This window comes from Papio anubis, chromosome 6 (assembly GCF_008728515.1).
Source record: "Papio anubis isolate 15944 chromosome 6, Panubis1.0, whole genome shotgun sequence".
Classification (NCBI taxonomy): Eukaryota; Metazoa; Chordata; class Mammalia; order Primates; family Cercopithecidae; genus Papio; species Papio anubis.
In genome coordinates, this window is record NC_044981.1 from 118,773,351 (window position 1) to 118,789,667 (window position 16,317).

At 39.8% G+C, this 16,317-nt stretch overlaps 1 protein-coding gene across 6 annotated transcripts in view; it reads right to left on the reverse strand.

The window, feature by feature from the left end:
* PHACTR2 (phosphatase and actin regulator 2) overlaps positions 1-16,317 on the reverse strand; it is a 372,853-nt gene that overhangs the window by 40,431 nt on the left and 316,105 nt on the right. For all 6 annotated transcript variants that reach the window (XM_003898091.5, XM_003898089.5, XM_003898090.5 and 3 more), the window contains 2 exons: positions 10,802-10,863; positions 4,794-4,931 (listed from right to left, as the gene is read on the reverse strand). In XM_003898091.5, coding sequence (XP_003898140.1) covers positions 4,794-4,931; positions 10,802-10,863 — 200 coding nt within the window. The remainder of the gene's footprint in view (positions 1-4,793; positions 4,932-10,801; positions 10,864-16,317) is intronic.

Genomic DNA, 16,317 nt, shown 5'->3' on the forward strand with positions numbered 1-16,317 from the left:
CAGGAATTCCGATATCTAACTCTGTCCTACAATTTAACCTGGAGTGACTTAAATGTCATCCTAACTTCTACCCTCTCCCCAGATGAATGGGAAAGAGTTTTTTCTCTAGCCCAACCTCACGCCGATAACTGCCGGCTTCATGAGCCAGACCTCCAGGAAGGCATTAGAGCAGTTCCCCGAGAAGATCCCCAGTGGAACTATCAGGTATCAGGCGAGATTACATGGTTTCCTGCCTAGTTGAAGGGCTTAAAAGGCAGCTTACAAAGCTGTTAATTATGACAAACTTAAAGAAATTACCCAAGGTAAAGAACCCAGCCCAGTTCACAGCCTGCTTAGCAGCAACCCTTAGACGCTTTACCGCCCTAGACCCAGAGGGGCTAGAAGGCTGCCTTATTCTTAATACGCATTTTATCACCCAGTAAACTCCCGACATTAGAAAAAGCTCCAAAAATTAGATTCCAGCCCTCAAACCCCACAACAGGACCTAATTAACCTCACCTTCCATGTGTACAATAATAGAGAAGAGTTGCAATTACTTGCCTCCGCTGTGAGAGAAACCCCAGCCATATCTCCAGCACACAAAAACTTCAAAATGCCTAAGCCACAGAGGTCAGGCATTCCTTCAGGTCTTCCTCCCCCAGGATCTTGCTTCAAGTGCTGGAAATCTGGCTACTGGGCCAAGGAATGCCCGCAGCCTGGGATTCCTCCTAAGCTGTGTCCCATCTGTGCAGGACCCCGTTGGAAATTGGACTGCCCAACTGGCCCAGGGTTCTGAATGACTGCTTCCCAAATCTTCTTGGCTTAGTGGCTGAAGACTGACACTGCCCAACCGCCTTGGAAGCCTCCTGGACCATCACAGATGCTTTGGGTAACTCTTACAGTGTAGTTACAGTCCGTCCCCTTCTTAGTTAATACGGAGGCTACAAACTCCACATGACCTTCTTTACAAAGGCCTTTTTCCTTTGCCTCCATAGCTGTTGTGGGTATTGATGGCCAGGCTTCTAAACCTCTTAAAACTCCCCAACTCTGGTGCCAACTTAGACAATACACTTTTAAGCACTCCTTTTTAGTTATCCCCATCTGCCCAGTTCCCTTATTAGATCAACACATTTTAACTAAATTATCTGCTTCCCTGACTATTCCTGGGCTACAGTCATACCTCATTGCCACCTTTTCCCCTAGTTCAAAACCTCCTTCGCATCCTCTTCTTGTATCTCCCCACCTGAATTCACAAGTGTATAGGATACCTCTACTCCCTCCTTGGCGACAAATGATGCACCCCTTACCGTTCCATTAAAACCTATCACTCTTACCTCGCTCAACACCAGTATCCCATCCCACAGCATGCTTTAAAAGGATTAAAGACTGTTATCACTCGCCTGATACAGCATGGGCTTCTAAAACATATAAACTCTCCTTACAATTCCCCCATTTTACCTGTCCAAACACCAGACAAGTCTTACAGGTTAGTTCAGGATCTGCGCCTTATCAACCAAATTGTTTTGCCTATCCACCCCATGGTGTCAAACACATATACTCTCCTATTCTCAATACCTCCCTCCACAACCCCTCCATAACCCATTATTCTGTTCCGGATCTCAAACATGCTTTCTTTACTATTCCTTGCACCCTTCATCCCAGCCTCTCTTTGCTTTCACTTGGACTGGGTACTCCCAATTCTTAGTCCTTTAATACCTGTTTTTCTCCTTCTCTTATTCAGACCTTGTATCTTTCATTTAGTTTCTCAATCCATACAAAATCGCATCCAGGCCATCACCAATAATTCTATATGACAAGTGCTCCTTCTAACAACCCCACAATATCACCCCTTACCCCAAAATCTTTCTTCAGTTGAATCTCTCCCACTGTAGGTTCCCATGCCTCCCCTAATCCTGCTTGAAGCAGCTCTGAGAAACATTGCCCATTATCTCTCCATACCACCCCCAAAAATTTTCGCCGCCCCAACACTTTACCACTATTTTGTTTCATTTTTCTTATTAATATAAGACAGGAATGTCAGGCCTCTTCACGTGGACGTGTGAGACAGTAAGTAAGGGGATAGGCAGGGAGGGATGAAATGTACACTGAAAATTCAAAGCCACGAGCTAAACATCACAGAGGTTTGCTGCTTCAATTCATGAAGGTAGTCTAAAATAACTCATTTTGATAATCTAGTTTAAAAGTTATATTTTTAAATATAACAAAGTTTTCATCAGGAAAATGTATGCATTCTAAACATATATATCTAATGACACACCTCACAATAAATGAAGCAAAATTGACAGAATTAAAAGGAAAAGTACAAAAAAATCCATATAGTGGGAGATTTAACAAGTCTTATTTGTTACCTGACAGATCAAATAGACAAAAAAATAACTAAGGCTACAGAAATCTGAATAGAACTAACAAGACTGATTTTACAGGGAAATTTGCACACCCTCAAACTGTAGGACACATATTGTTTTCAAGGACATATGAGACAAAATTACTACAAATCCCAATATAAAGGCCACATCCCAGACCAATGAGATCAGCATCTCTGGAGAGGGGACCCAGACATTCACATTCTTAAAGATCTATAGGTGATTCCAATATGTAGCCAAGGTTGGAAATCACTGACACAGAGAGTCATTTCTAACCCTCAGTGCTTCTATCAGAAAGTAAGGAAGGATGAAAATTAATAATCTGGAAAGTCTATCTTAGGTTAGAACAGAACAGCCAATAAAGCCCAAAAAATTAAGGGGAAGAAGAAAAAAGAGCAAATAATGACATTGAAAACAAACATACAATACAGATGACCAAGAAAACTGAAAGCATATCTTATACCTTCCCCAAAAAGCAACTCCAGGCAAACCAAAAAGTTAAATGTGAAAAGCAAAACTATAAACACTTTAGAAGACAGTATATGAGAATATATCTATCATTCTGGTATGCAAAGAATGTTTAAAACCAGAAACAAAATCATAAACCATAAAGAAAAAGGTTGACAAATTTGACTGTATTAAGTTTAAGAATCTTGTTAAATCAATATTTGCAACATACATAACTGAAATACATGAAGAACTCCTATGAATCAGAAAAAATTGACAACCCAAAAGAAAATGGGCAAAAGGCACTTCAGTGGAGTGGAATCCAAATGCCCAATAGGCATATGAAAATTTGCTCAACCTCACTCATAATGAGTGAGAGGCAAAGTAAAAGCACAATGAAATATGACTTCCTAGCTTCCTCAGCCTGTGCTCTCCCTCCCGTCCTCAAGGGTCTGCTCCTTGCCTCTTCCACATAAGTACTGTCCTGCTACTCCAGTGATTTTTTTCCCACTCTATCAGTTACTGACTTTTCCTCCTGTATGTTCAACCTCTCCCTTTCTTTTGACCCCTTCACAGCATAAAAAATTGTTCAAGTATTTCCCATAAATTAAAAAAAAAAATCACTCCCTTGATACCGTATCTCGTTTTCCAAATTTACGTACCCAAGCTTATTAACCTTCACAATCACCAACCATACGTTGAACGACTGCCTTATTATACTGCTACCCTTCAGAGCCCAAATTCTCAGGATTGTGTTTGATCCTCGTTGTCTCCATCACAGGCTTCCATCCATCAGGCCACCAAAATGCTCCCTCTCACCATGTCACTGCACACACATGGCCACCCTCCCTGACAGTACTTCCAAGCTGCTGTGCTACGAGCTTCTCCTCTTTCCCCACCTCACAGACATTTCTTCTCAATATTTTTCTGCTGCTTCTTCCTAAAACATCCCTGGAGTGCTTTTCTCAGCCTCCTTCTCCTCTACTCTTGTTCTGAACATTCTTCCTTTGTGATCTTATTCCTCTTACTTTTCATTTCTACTTATGAGCTAAGGATTTCTGAATCTGTATCTCCAGTATGTGCTTGATGCACAGTAGGTACTTTAAATAATGAAGCTTCCTATTAAAAAGGGTCAGCACAGAGTGTGATTAAATGCCTAGTTTTAGCATTAAGACATGGCATGTTTAAGCAAAAGTACTTATGATTAAAAAAAAAAACTGGGTATAGCATGAGTTTATTCAATACCAGATTTTGCTAAGAGAGAAAAATTAGAACAATTTAAAAACAAATGGTTGGCAAGAATCTTTGCCTATGGAACAATAGTACTTATAAGATAAAAGTCTTTCTACATTGATAGAACCCACTGTATTTTTCATTTTTTAGGAACTGTGTGCAATGATTTAGAGTAGGGGTTGGTAAGCCTGACCTGCAGGCCAAATTTGGCCCACCATCTGTTTTTGTAGATAAAGTTTTATTGGAACATATACATATCCATTCAATTACGCATTGTCTGTGGCTGTTTTCATGCTACAATGGCAGGACTGGGCAGTTGCAACAAAGATTGTATGGCCCACATAGCCTAAACTATTTGCTGTCTTGTCATTTCTATTAAAAGTGTGCCAGTCTTGACAAAGATCAGGCCTTTCTATTGTTAACATATCCCTTTAAAATGATAAGTGGTATAAGTTATATTTTCTAAGAGTAAGGATAAATCCTGGATGTGAGAAAGCCCTCCCCATCCAGGTATGAAAGCAGGTGGGTTTTATGGTAAATAAGAACTACTTTTCTCTGAGACTTAGTTGAAAGAACTACATTGATATCACTAAATGTATCACTTTAACTGGCTTAAATAATCAGAGGCAGAAAACAGTTGTAATATTTGGTAAGATCTCATCCCCTAGGATGACTTAAGTAGGGGGAATGTGGATATTGAAGCTTCCAGAAAAGCAACACAATCAACACGAAATCCACTGGGATTCTTGCCTTGTCTGCAGGTGTTAACCTGGCCCAGGGCTTGTCTGCTCGGCGGTCATAGTCGGGAGAATCTGTGACTTCTACATACTCGTTAAATCGCAGGATCCTTCGAGCTTGTAGCTCTGCCACTGTGGGTCTCAGGCTGAGCTGCAGGAGGACAAGGAAAAAGGCAGAGTTCAGTAAACCGCTTACAGCCTCATGGTGGCAAGTATTCTATAGAGAACACTTCAAAGTTATGGTTAAATAAGGTCACTTTCAGGCATCAAAAAAAAAAAAAAAAGGCAACAGCATCTTGGGAATTTCTAATGAGAACTAGAAAGCCGTGTGCCCTAATTTTTGAGACTATAAAAAATCATCGTTTCAGATAGGTCACAGTCTTTGGCAACTACCTGCATTATGCTATTTTCCCCAACTTGCCTGGCACTGTGATAAAGGTCTATCATCCCTGACGCAAGGAATATGCAATGCACAGACACAATAGTAACCCAGATACAGAATGGCTGGTTTGGTGATTGAATTATCAAGGCAAAAGCCATGGATTGAATTATCAAGGCAAAACTTCTAAAAGTTTTTCTAAAAAACTTTTAGAAATGGGAATAAAAGCCTGTTCCTATAATATTAAACCCATACACTCAGAAATGTACAAAGTTATGACATACAGGCCAGGCGCCGTGGCTCACACCTGTAATCCCAGCACTTTGGGAGGCCGAGGCGGGTGGATCACGAGGTCAGGAGATCGAGACCATCCTGGCTAACACAGTGAAACCCCATCTCTACTAAAAATACAAAAAAAAATTAGCTGGGCGTGGTGGCAGTCACCTGTAGTCCCAGCTACTCGGGAGGCTGAGGCAGGAGAACGGTGTGAACCCAGGAGACGGAGCTTGCAGTGAGCCAAGATCGTGCCACTGCACGCCAGCCTGGGTGACACAGCAAGACTCTGTCTCAAAAAAAAAAAAGTTATGACATAGAAAGGGTCCAATAAAGGGTATGCCTACAGCACAGCTGTCCTTAAGATATTCATAGTAAGGACAAGGCCCCAATAGGACACATGCCCTTGGCCAGAAAAACCAATGTACAGGAATGGGGAGGGGAGAGTTGATGGAGAACTGTACTTCCTTGAGACCATTACTACTTAAAATCAACTCCAACCTTCAAGATACTTCTAACAACTTGGGTCCCTCCTCCTTGTGGTCTTCGCCGATTCAAATTTGTAATTATATTGCTTTTCTCTCTGGTTCCTTTCTCAAACCGAAGAATAAGATTCTGACAGGTGAAAGAAAGCTGGCCCCCTGGTAAACAGGCATTATCTACTCTCTGTGACAGAGGTTCACTCCCATTTTGGTTTTTCTCAGTTGGGCGGTATCACAGTTATCTCCAGAGAGGTAGACTTAGACCTCTATTGTAGTCATAAGGCCCATTTTCATATATTTTCTCTCTCATATATACTCTGTATACAGCCAGACTACCCATCATCTAAGTGGTCCTCTTTGGAGATACTGCTTATTTATTTTTTTATTTGAACAGAATGGGGAGTCTCTCTCTGTTGCCCAGGATGGTCTTGAACTCTTGGGCTCAAGCAATTCTCCCATCCCAGTCTCCCAAAGTGCTGGGGTTACAGGCATAAGCCACAACACCTGTCCAGAGATACTCCTTATTTTGCACTGGGTCTACATTCTGTAGTCATTAACAGCCCTTTCCTGGGCCTCAGTTTCCTTCTGAACTAAGCCAATATTCTAACATTCAAAGCACTCAAGGACTTTTAGAAGGCCTAGGCCCATACCCTGAGCCCACTTGAGCAGGGATGTGCCAACTATGGCTCCCTCTATCTTCATAGAGCCCTGGTAGGCAATGGACAAGAGAGAGAATAATCTAAGTGATCTGTTATAGTCTAGTTGCTGTCCAATCTATATTGCTATCTTCTTGCTGCCACTTTGGGGCAGGTGGAAATAAGGAGGTAGAGAAGCCCTTGCTCCCAAGAACTGGCTAGAAGGAAAGTGACCAGTGGCAACATAGGTTAGAAATTCTCCATCCAGTCTTGTCCTCAGGACTGTCCCAGTCATGGGGTAGCTACCAAATGCTACGGGCTGACCTGCACCTACACCATGGAGCTATGTATGGTGGAAGCAAGTGGGTGCAGAGGGTAAGGGCAGGCACTGCTGCCTCATGGAGGGGCCCAGCTGGATTGAGAAAGATCATGTATATATATCACAAGAGTGCCCAGGGCAATGAGGAGGGGTGATTGCTTGTCTACAGATGGTAACTTAAGGGCCATTGAAGACTACAGTCATCCCTAGAAACGGAGTCAATAGTCTTTCAGTTTGATCATTATTTGACATTAATGGGCTTTGAGAAAAAAAAAAAGATACAGTTTGGCTGTGTCCTCACCCAAATCTCAACTTGAATTGTATCTCCAGAATTCCCACATGTTGTGGGAGGGACCCAGGGGAAGGTAATTGAATCATGAGGGCTGGTCTTTCCCATGCTATTCTCATGACAGTGAATGAGTCTCCTGAGATCTGATGGGTTTATCAGGGGTTTCTGCTTTTGCTTTCTCCTCATTTTATCTTGCTGCCACCATCTAAGAAATGCCTTTTGTCTCCCGTCAGGATTCTGAGGCCTCCCTAGCCATATGGAACTGTAAGTCCAGTTAAACCTCTTTTTCTTCCCAGTCTAGGGTATGTCTTTATCAGCAGCAAGAAAACAGACTAATACAGTAAAGTGGTACCAGGAGTGGGGTGTTCCTAAAAAGATACTCAAAACTGTGGAATCAACTTTGGAACTGGGTAACAGGCAGATGTTGGAACAGTTTGGAAGGCTCAGAGGAAGATAGGAAAACGTGGGAAAGTTTGGAACCTCCTAGAGACTTGTTGAATGGCTTTGACAAAAATGCTGATAGCAATATGGACAATAAGGTCCAGGCTGAGGTGGTCTCAGATGGAGATGAGGAACTGGTTGAGAACTGGGGCAAAGGTGACTCTTATTATGTTTCAGCAAAGAGAATGGTGGCATTTTGCCCCTGCCCTAGAGATTTGTGAAACTTTGAACTTGAGAGAGATGATTTAGGGTATCTGGCAGAAGAAATTTCTAAACAGCAAAGCATTCAAAAGGTGACTTGGATGCTGTTAAAAGCATTCCATTTTAAAAGGGAAATAGAGCATAAAAGTTCAGAAAATTTGCGGCCTGAAGATGCAGTAGAAAAAAACCATTTTTTGAGGAGAAATTCAAGCTGACTGCAGAAATTTGCATAAGTAGCAAGGAGGCTAATGTTAACCCTGAAGACCATAGGGGAAAATGTCTCCAGGCCATGTCAGAGACCTTCATGACAGCTCCTCCCATCACAGGCCTCAAGGCCCAGGCGGAAAAAGTGGTTTTGTGGGAAGGGCCCCGGGTCCTGTGCTGTGTTCAGTCTAGGGACTTGGTGCCCTGTGCCCCAGCCACTCTACCTGTGACTGAAGGGGGCAAATGTAGAGCTCGGGCTGTGGCTTCAGAGAGTGGAAGCCCTAAGCCTTGGCAGCTTCCACATGGTGTTGAGCTTGCGGGTGAACAGAAGTCAGGAATTGAGGTTTGGGAACCTCTGCCTAGATTTCAGAAGAGGTATGGAAATGCCTGAATGTCCAGGCCAAAGTTTGCCATGGGCAGGGTTAGGGGGGCCTCATGGAGAACCTCTGCTAGGCAGTGCAGAAGGGAAATGTGGGTTTGGAACTCCCACACAGAGTCCCTACTGGGGCACTGCCTAGTCGAGCTGTGCAAAGAGGGTCATTGTCCTCCAGACCCCAGAATGGTAGATCTGCTGACAGCATGTACCATGCATCTAGAAAAGCTGCAGACACTCAACGCTAGCCTGTGAAAGCAGCCAAGAGGGAGGCTGTACCGTGCAAAGCCACAGGGGTGGTGCTGCCCAAGACCATGGGAACCCACCTCTTGTATTAGTGTGACTTGGATGTGAAACCTGGATTCAAAGGATAATTTTGGAGCTTAAAAATTTGGCTGCCCCACTGGATTTCAGACTTTCCATGGGCCCTGCAACCCCTTTGTTTTGGTCAATTTGGAACAGCTCCCATTTGGAACAGCTGTATTTACCCAATACCTGTACCCCCACTTTATCTAGGAAGTAATTAACTTGCTTTTGATTTTACAGGCTTATGGGTGGAAGGGATTTACCTTGTCTCAGATGAGATTTTGGATTGTGGACTTTTGAGTTAACGCTGAAATGAGTTAAGACTTTGGTGGACTGTTGGGAAGGCATGATTGGTTTCGAAATGTGAGGACGTGAGATTTGGAGGGGCCGGGGCAGAATGATATGGTTTGGCTGTGTCCCCACCCAAATCTGAACTTGAATTGTATCTCCCAGAATTCTCCCGTGTTGTGGGAGGGACCCAGGAGAAGGTAATTGGATCATGGGGCTTGGTCTTTCCCATTCTATTCTTGTGATAGTCAAAATGTCTCACAAGACCTGATATGTTTATCAGGAGTTTCCCGTTTTGCTTCCTCCTCATTTTCTCTTGCCGCTGCCACGTTAGAAGTGCCTTTCGCCTCCTGCCATGATTCTGAGGCCTCACCAGTCATGTGGAACTATAAGTCCAATTAAATCTCTTTTTCTTCCCAGTCTCAGGTATGTCTTTATCAGCAGTGTGAAAATGGACTAATACAATGGATAAATAAAGGATCTTTTTCCTTGAAAAACAGAACCACTTTCGACATAGTCCCATAGCTTTTCTGTGGGAATGAAGCATTGCCACCTCCATCTGCCTTGGAATGCTTTTGTTGAAGACTCCCCGATTCTAGCCTACAAAAATGTGGGTCAGGTCACACTTCATGGAGATGTCACATTTTAGTCACTTTATCCATTTTTAGGTGCATAGGGTATGCCTGAAGAATTATTAGAAGGATTTATAATGAAATATAAACTCTGATGGTGCTTGATTTTTTCAAAGGCTATTATTTTTTTAACACAGAAAAAAGTGATGGCTCTTACATCAGATTTATACATTCATAAATAAGTGGCAACAATTTTCTGAGTTTGGCAGGTAAGACATTTGTCAATCTGGGTAGCACTGTAGCAGGCAGGCTGGATATCAAGTTCACTTAATAAATTACTTACCCAGCTGTGATGTGGAATAGTGGGAAATGTTCAGGAGTAACGAAATATTTATTTGTTTAATATTTCCAACACTAAATGGAAAGTGTGAGCATTTTAAGAAATAATTTTTATTATAATTAAAAATTTTTCCACTTCTTTTTTCTTTTTCTTTTATCATTGCTCTAATCAAGCAAGATCGAGATTAATTTTTAATTAATTCTTTTTTTTTTTTGAAACAAGGCCTCACTCCAGGCTGGTCTTGACCTCCTGGGCTCAAGCAATCCTCCTGACTCAGCTTCCAAGTAGCTGGGACTATGGGTGCAAGACACTGCACCTGACTCAAAACAATTTTTAAAAAATAGAAATATATGCATTGAAATATTAATAATGGCTATCTCTGAATGAAAGACATACGATTTTATTTTTTTCTTTTTTTGTATCTTTAAAAATTTTCACACAGAGTACATATTTTCATAGAGTAAATGCAATTTAAAACCCTTGTTAATTTTTCAAAATTAACACAACATGCAATTATAAACATCATTTATAGCACGTGCATTATATTTATTTATTTTACTTAGTTACTTTTTTTGAGACAGAGTCTCATTCTGTCTCCCAGCCTGGAGTGCAATGGCACGATATCAGGTCATAGCAACCTCCACCTCCCAGGCTGAAGCAATCTCCCCACCTCAGCCTCCTGAGTAGCTGGAACTACAGGCATGTGCCACCATGCCAGCTAATTTTTGTATTTTTTGTAGAGATAGGGTTTCACCATGTTGCCCAGGCTGGTGATTTTGTTGTCTATGCTTATAGACTAATAGGAATAATTATTTCTAAACATCTGATTTACATACAGAGAGAGGATTAGTATTTTTTTTAAAAAAAACAAAATATATCTCAAAATACGTATGCTCATTAATAGTCACAACTTCATTACCTTTCTGCTGAGCCTGCGTTTAAGTTCCATTTTTGCTTCTTGTTCCTCTTCTTCATTCTTTTCTGTTTATTAAAGGAGGAAAGTCATGATGACAGTTACTATAGATGATTTTATAATCAGAAAAGTATATCAGGCCACAATCATGTGATTCTAACAAATAATGATCAAACACTTCACCAACATTGTTAAAAAGTTATCGAAAGATTTTGTAGAAAGGTTGATCATCTTATACACACACACACATACACACACACACACACACATATGCTTTTTTTGTAGGACTGGTTTGCTTTACTAATTTTAAATGTTTTTGCTTCCTGATGTCTTGTTGTATTCTTAAAAAAACCACAGGAATGCCCATATTCTAATGAAAGCCCTCTATTGTTGATCATCTCATGGGCTTATAAGTACAATTTACCAGAATTCAGATGAAAATTTACTTCTGGATCTGCCCTTCATGTGAAAATCTGAGACATATTAAAAGAGCAAATTAGAACCATCCGATGCATGTCTGAGCTGCTGATTTCCACTCAAATCCAACCAAAATATTTGATTTGTCTTCCTTGGTTTCCATAGAAGCAGAATGTAAGCATTTCCTTGGACTTTGCTTTCAAACCAGAATGTTCTAAATGAGGTTATGATGTACTGTGGGTGGAAATTATTTATTTTCTTGTGACTTTGCCTTTCCAAAGTCTTCTCTTTCTCTAGTGATTCACCAAGTAGTACAATTTTATGCTGCCCAACAGATGGGATTTAAAGAAAAATGTCCAAAATTTTTAAAGAAATAAACACCCCTTCAGGTTTTGCTGGTTGTTGCTTACTTGAGGAACTTCTCTCTGTTGCTTCCTTTAGCTCATCATCTGTTCGATCAATGAGCATACATTTTGCTTCTTGGATACCGATGCTTATGAAAGATTGTGTTTTAGAAAGTGCTATTATGAACTCTTTTGAAGGAAAATAATGCTGTATAAAGGCTTGACTAAAAGGTTGAAAAAGGAAAGCTTCTTCTATTTGTTTATTTATTTATTTTTGTTTTTATTTTTTGAGACAGAGTCTTGCTCTGTCACCCAGGCTAGAGTGCAGTGGTGCGATCTTGGCTCACTGCAACCTCTGCCTCCCGGGTTCAATGAAAAAAAAATTTTTAATCCATGATAGGTATGAAATATATTTATTTTAAAATTCAAATAGACTTCTTACAACTAAGACTATTTTTATTGTGAATAAAATATCAGTATTCAATATTTGCAACATCTGTATTTGTTAGTTGAACAGGCTAAATTCTTCATCAGTTTTCCTTCTCTGAAGAGGGAAAAGTTTCTATGTTCTTCTGAAATAATAACTTTAATGCATAAGAAAGAAAGAAGGTGATTAGACAACGAGTGAACATAAACTGTAATCACCCACAAGATAAGAAACAATGAGTTAATATCCTTTCATTTTGTGCCAAACAAATTTGGTTATAATTTAAATGTCTTCCTATGAAAGTACTGTAGGTTTTTAATTGCTTCACAAAATATATATCCTTTCATATCCTTAAAAATGCATACTTAGGTTCAAAGAATTACCTCATATGGGTTGGATAAAGCTTGTGGATTGTCAAAATACATAGTAAACAAAAGCCACACTGTGGTTCCTGTGATTTAAACCAGAGCTTTACAAGGCGACGTGATAGTGAAAATAAAATTGTTGATATTGTTGATAAAAATTGATGATATTGTTAGTGATATTGATGACATTGTTAATAAAAACAAAAATATAACTCTTAAAACATTTTTGGCAACTCTTCCTGTACGGTGTTTATGCTATATTTTTAAGGTATTTTTCAAAGATTAAAAAATTGGATATAATACATCCCAAAGCTAATGAATGCTCCAGTCTTCATTAAATATGCAAAAATGACATTTCCTTGAAGGGAATATTTGATAGTTTTGTCTTATTAAGCATATTGTTCAACTAGTGCTACCAGTTAGGGAATTGAATTCATTTTTGACATCAGAAACTGACTTCTTTACGTTTTCCATGTTCAAAATTGTACTTTTAGTGAAGTTAAAGGACGAGGGTGAGAGGTAGAAGGAAGCCAACATGACTGTTCCTCTGAACCTTTCCTTTTATTTTGCAGAGATGGGCTCTCCCTGTGTTGCCCAAGCTTGTCTTGATCTCCAGGACTCAAGTGATCCTCCCGCCTCAGCCTCCCAAGTAGCTGGGATTACCAGCATGAGCTACCATGACAGTTTCTCTGAATCTTATTAAACAGTCATTGTAAAATCTCTCATACAGTCAAGGTTAAACCTTAAACTCAGTATTTGAAAATTCACCAAGTTTTTTGCATGCTTCCTTCATTTTTTGATTCACTAGAGGACTAATTATAAAGTAGGATGTAAATCTTTCCGGTTAATTTAAACAGGCTGGAGGGATACTCATGAAGGAAGTGACATGGTTCACTGACAAATCTTGCTCTCAGTAACTCTCATCAGAATAGAGAGGGGTGAACATTTTGGACAAGCTGCAGGAAGCATTTCCGATAAATAAACAAATAATACATGTGGTTAAACAGCAGCAAGCACCACAGGAAACCTGCCTGGCGAGCAATATTATGCAGAGAATTTTGTGGATGAGCTAAAAGGAGAAGAAAGAAAAATACAAAAATATCAACAATTGGAATATTATCTTCTTGAGTTGTTAGTTCAGGTAAAATGGGTTCAAAAAGCCAAATTTTTTGTGGATTCATTTCTCTTTTTATTTTTTACATGTTTCCATGTCGATATTTTGTTTTTTCAATTTTTGGTGGAGATGAGATCTCACTATATTGCCTAGGCTGGTCTCAAACTCCTGGCCTCAAGCAATTCTCCTGCCTTGGCCTTACAAGGCTTTGGGATTACAGGCATAAGCCACCTTACCTGGCCTCATGTGGGTGTTTTTAACAAATGAAAAAACACACATAAACTTCAAGTGCATTAAAAAAAGCTGGATCAACAGATGCATAGATATGTCATAAAGCAAGATGTTAATGATAGACTATAGATGGCAGATATATGTGGATTTACTATAAAATTCTTTCAACTTTTCTTCATGTTTAAAAATTTTCATAATAAAATGTTGGGGAAAAATATATGCAGAACTCAATGGCTTAATTCATTTTTCTCTATATAAGACATAGCTAGAATTACATTCTCAGCTAAATACATCACTGTTCTTAATTAGCAAAAGTTGACCTTTTAAGTACCAAAACTTGCTTTCTATTTTATCAGTTTTTAGGAACTGGTTCTAAAATGTATAACTAAATGTAATATAATATAATATAAATACATATATGTAATATGTCTTTTTTAACAAGCTCTAGTATCACCAAAATAATTAGGAAAGACATCAAGTAAGGACTAGTATGGTGCATGACACTAAGAAATATAATTTGTCCTGTGGTCACCAATGAAAACTAATGGCATTTATCGGCATCTGGACTCATGTTCATTAAACTAGTGATGGACTCTAAAAGTTGTTGAATGTTTAATTCTGTAAGTTAGTTTTCTAGTTTGTCAAGAAAAGATGACCTAGTTAGGGCCGGGCACAGTGGCTTACAACCATAATCCCAGCACTTTGGGAGGCCGAGGTGGGTGAATTGCGAGGTCAGGAATTTGAGACCAGCCTGGCCAACACAGCAAAACCTTGTCTCTACTAAAAATACAAAAATTAGTCAGGTGTGGTGATACACACCTGTAGTCCCAGCTACTCAGGAGGCTGAGGCAGGAAAATCACTTGAACCCGAGAGGCGGAGGTTGCAGTGAGCCGAGATCGTGCCACTGCACTCCAGCCTGGGCAACAGAGCGAGGCTCTGTCTTGGGAAAAAAAAAAAAAAAAGATGACCTAGTTAAAGTAACTGTCCTTAAAAACCACACCGTATCACACACTTTTCCACTGTTCTTGAACAAATGCTGAGATGAAACATACAAACATCAAACAAGAGCAATCTATGTGGAAGAACCAAGAAGCAAACGGGCTGAGTAGAGTGTTTCTAAGTTAGGCCATTCAGTTTCCTGTGACTGCTCAGGGAAAGATGACCTCTCCCAGTTTTCCTCCGCCTCCCTTGGCTATATAATACTGGGTCAGGAGATCATAAGCCAGTTATCAGCCTCTCCAGGCTGGAAATATGCCTCTGTTTCCAGAAATAAACATGTTTAGGTGAACTTAGAAGGAAGGAAAAAAAGGGCTGGAGTCGAATCTGAGGTGTCTCACTCTTTCCCAAACCTCTAGGAAAACAGGATATAAAGGCCAATGCAGCCCTTAAGATCAATGCACGGTAAGTTTCTAGATCTATGAAACAGTTCCTCCGACAACCAAACTCTAGTGTGGTTTGGCACTATTTATCTCACAGGATCAAGAAAGAATCACCCAAAATGTGCCCTTCCTTTCTTCTTCTAGGTATTAGAGCAGGCATCCAGTAAGACATAATCTTTGTGTTTTTTAGGAGCTTAGGGTCTGCATTTGAGCATGCTTAAAAATTCAACAAGTATTTCCCAGGAACCTATCATGGAAAGCAATGAACCTTTCTGGTTTGTTTTGTAGTCAAAATTAGATGCTGCTTCTACTCTTCCTCAGCAAAGCAAAAACACAAAATTTTCCTACTTTTCTAGTCACAAATTTTTCCTGCTCCAAACTGGCTCTTCTATACATTAGTAGCCACTTAAGTCCTTCCTGGGGCTGTATTCTAGTTATGTTCAAAAAAAGCCAGAAAAAAGCATTCCAAAGAAAGTGATCCCATAGACTGGGTGGATGGTAGTTGCTCTCACTGAATGGTAGTTGATATTCATTGTTGAATTGATTTTGTACTAACAACTGTAATACAATATGCTACTAAAATCTTTCTTCCCTAAAGGAAAGAAAGTATCTTGGATTGGAGAGGAGGGGTCTTCTAGCAGGCCAAGATAACTCGAAAAGCCTGGCTGACAAAGATGTCCCCCACATCATGGGTCACCACCATTGTAGCACTATTCAGAGTTTTACCCATCCCTCTTCTTTGATATTTCACACAATAAAAAGATCTTTTGAAACCAAGTTAACAATATATAAAACTACAGCTAGGCTCAATTTAAAAATATCTGTTTCTTAACTCACTGCAATGCCTGACCACATTGACACATGATAGCATGACAAACTGTATTTCTGTTAGTTTTATAGTTTTAACATACCAACTCCAATAAATACTACTGCAGGGACGAGTAAAAACTAAGGTCAAAGAGAACAGAGGGGAAAACAGAATGGGAAAATAAAGTAGGAAAATGAATGGAGAACGTTTTAATGCTGAGAAATTATAAACAACTCAAGAAGGAAGCCGAGTTTTCACAACATAGGAAAATGCAATGGATTGAAAATTTTATTTTGAATTGAGTCATTTGTTAAACTAGCAACAAACTATTATTAAGAATATTAATATAGGAATGTTTGATTTGTTTCTTTGTGGATTCCTTTGGCCTTTTCTTTGACATTTATTTGCAAGAAGACCAGAGCATTCTTTTTCTATT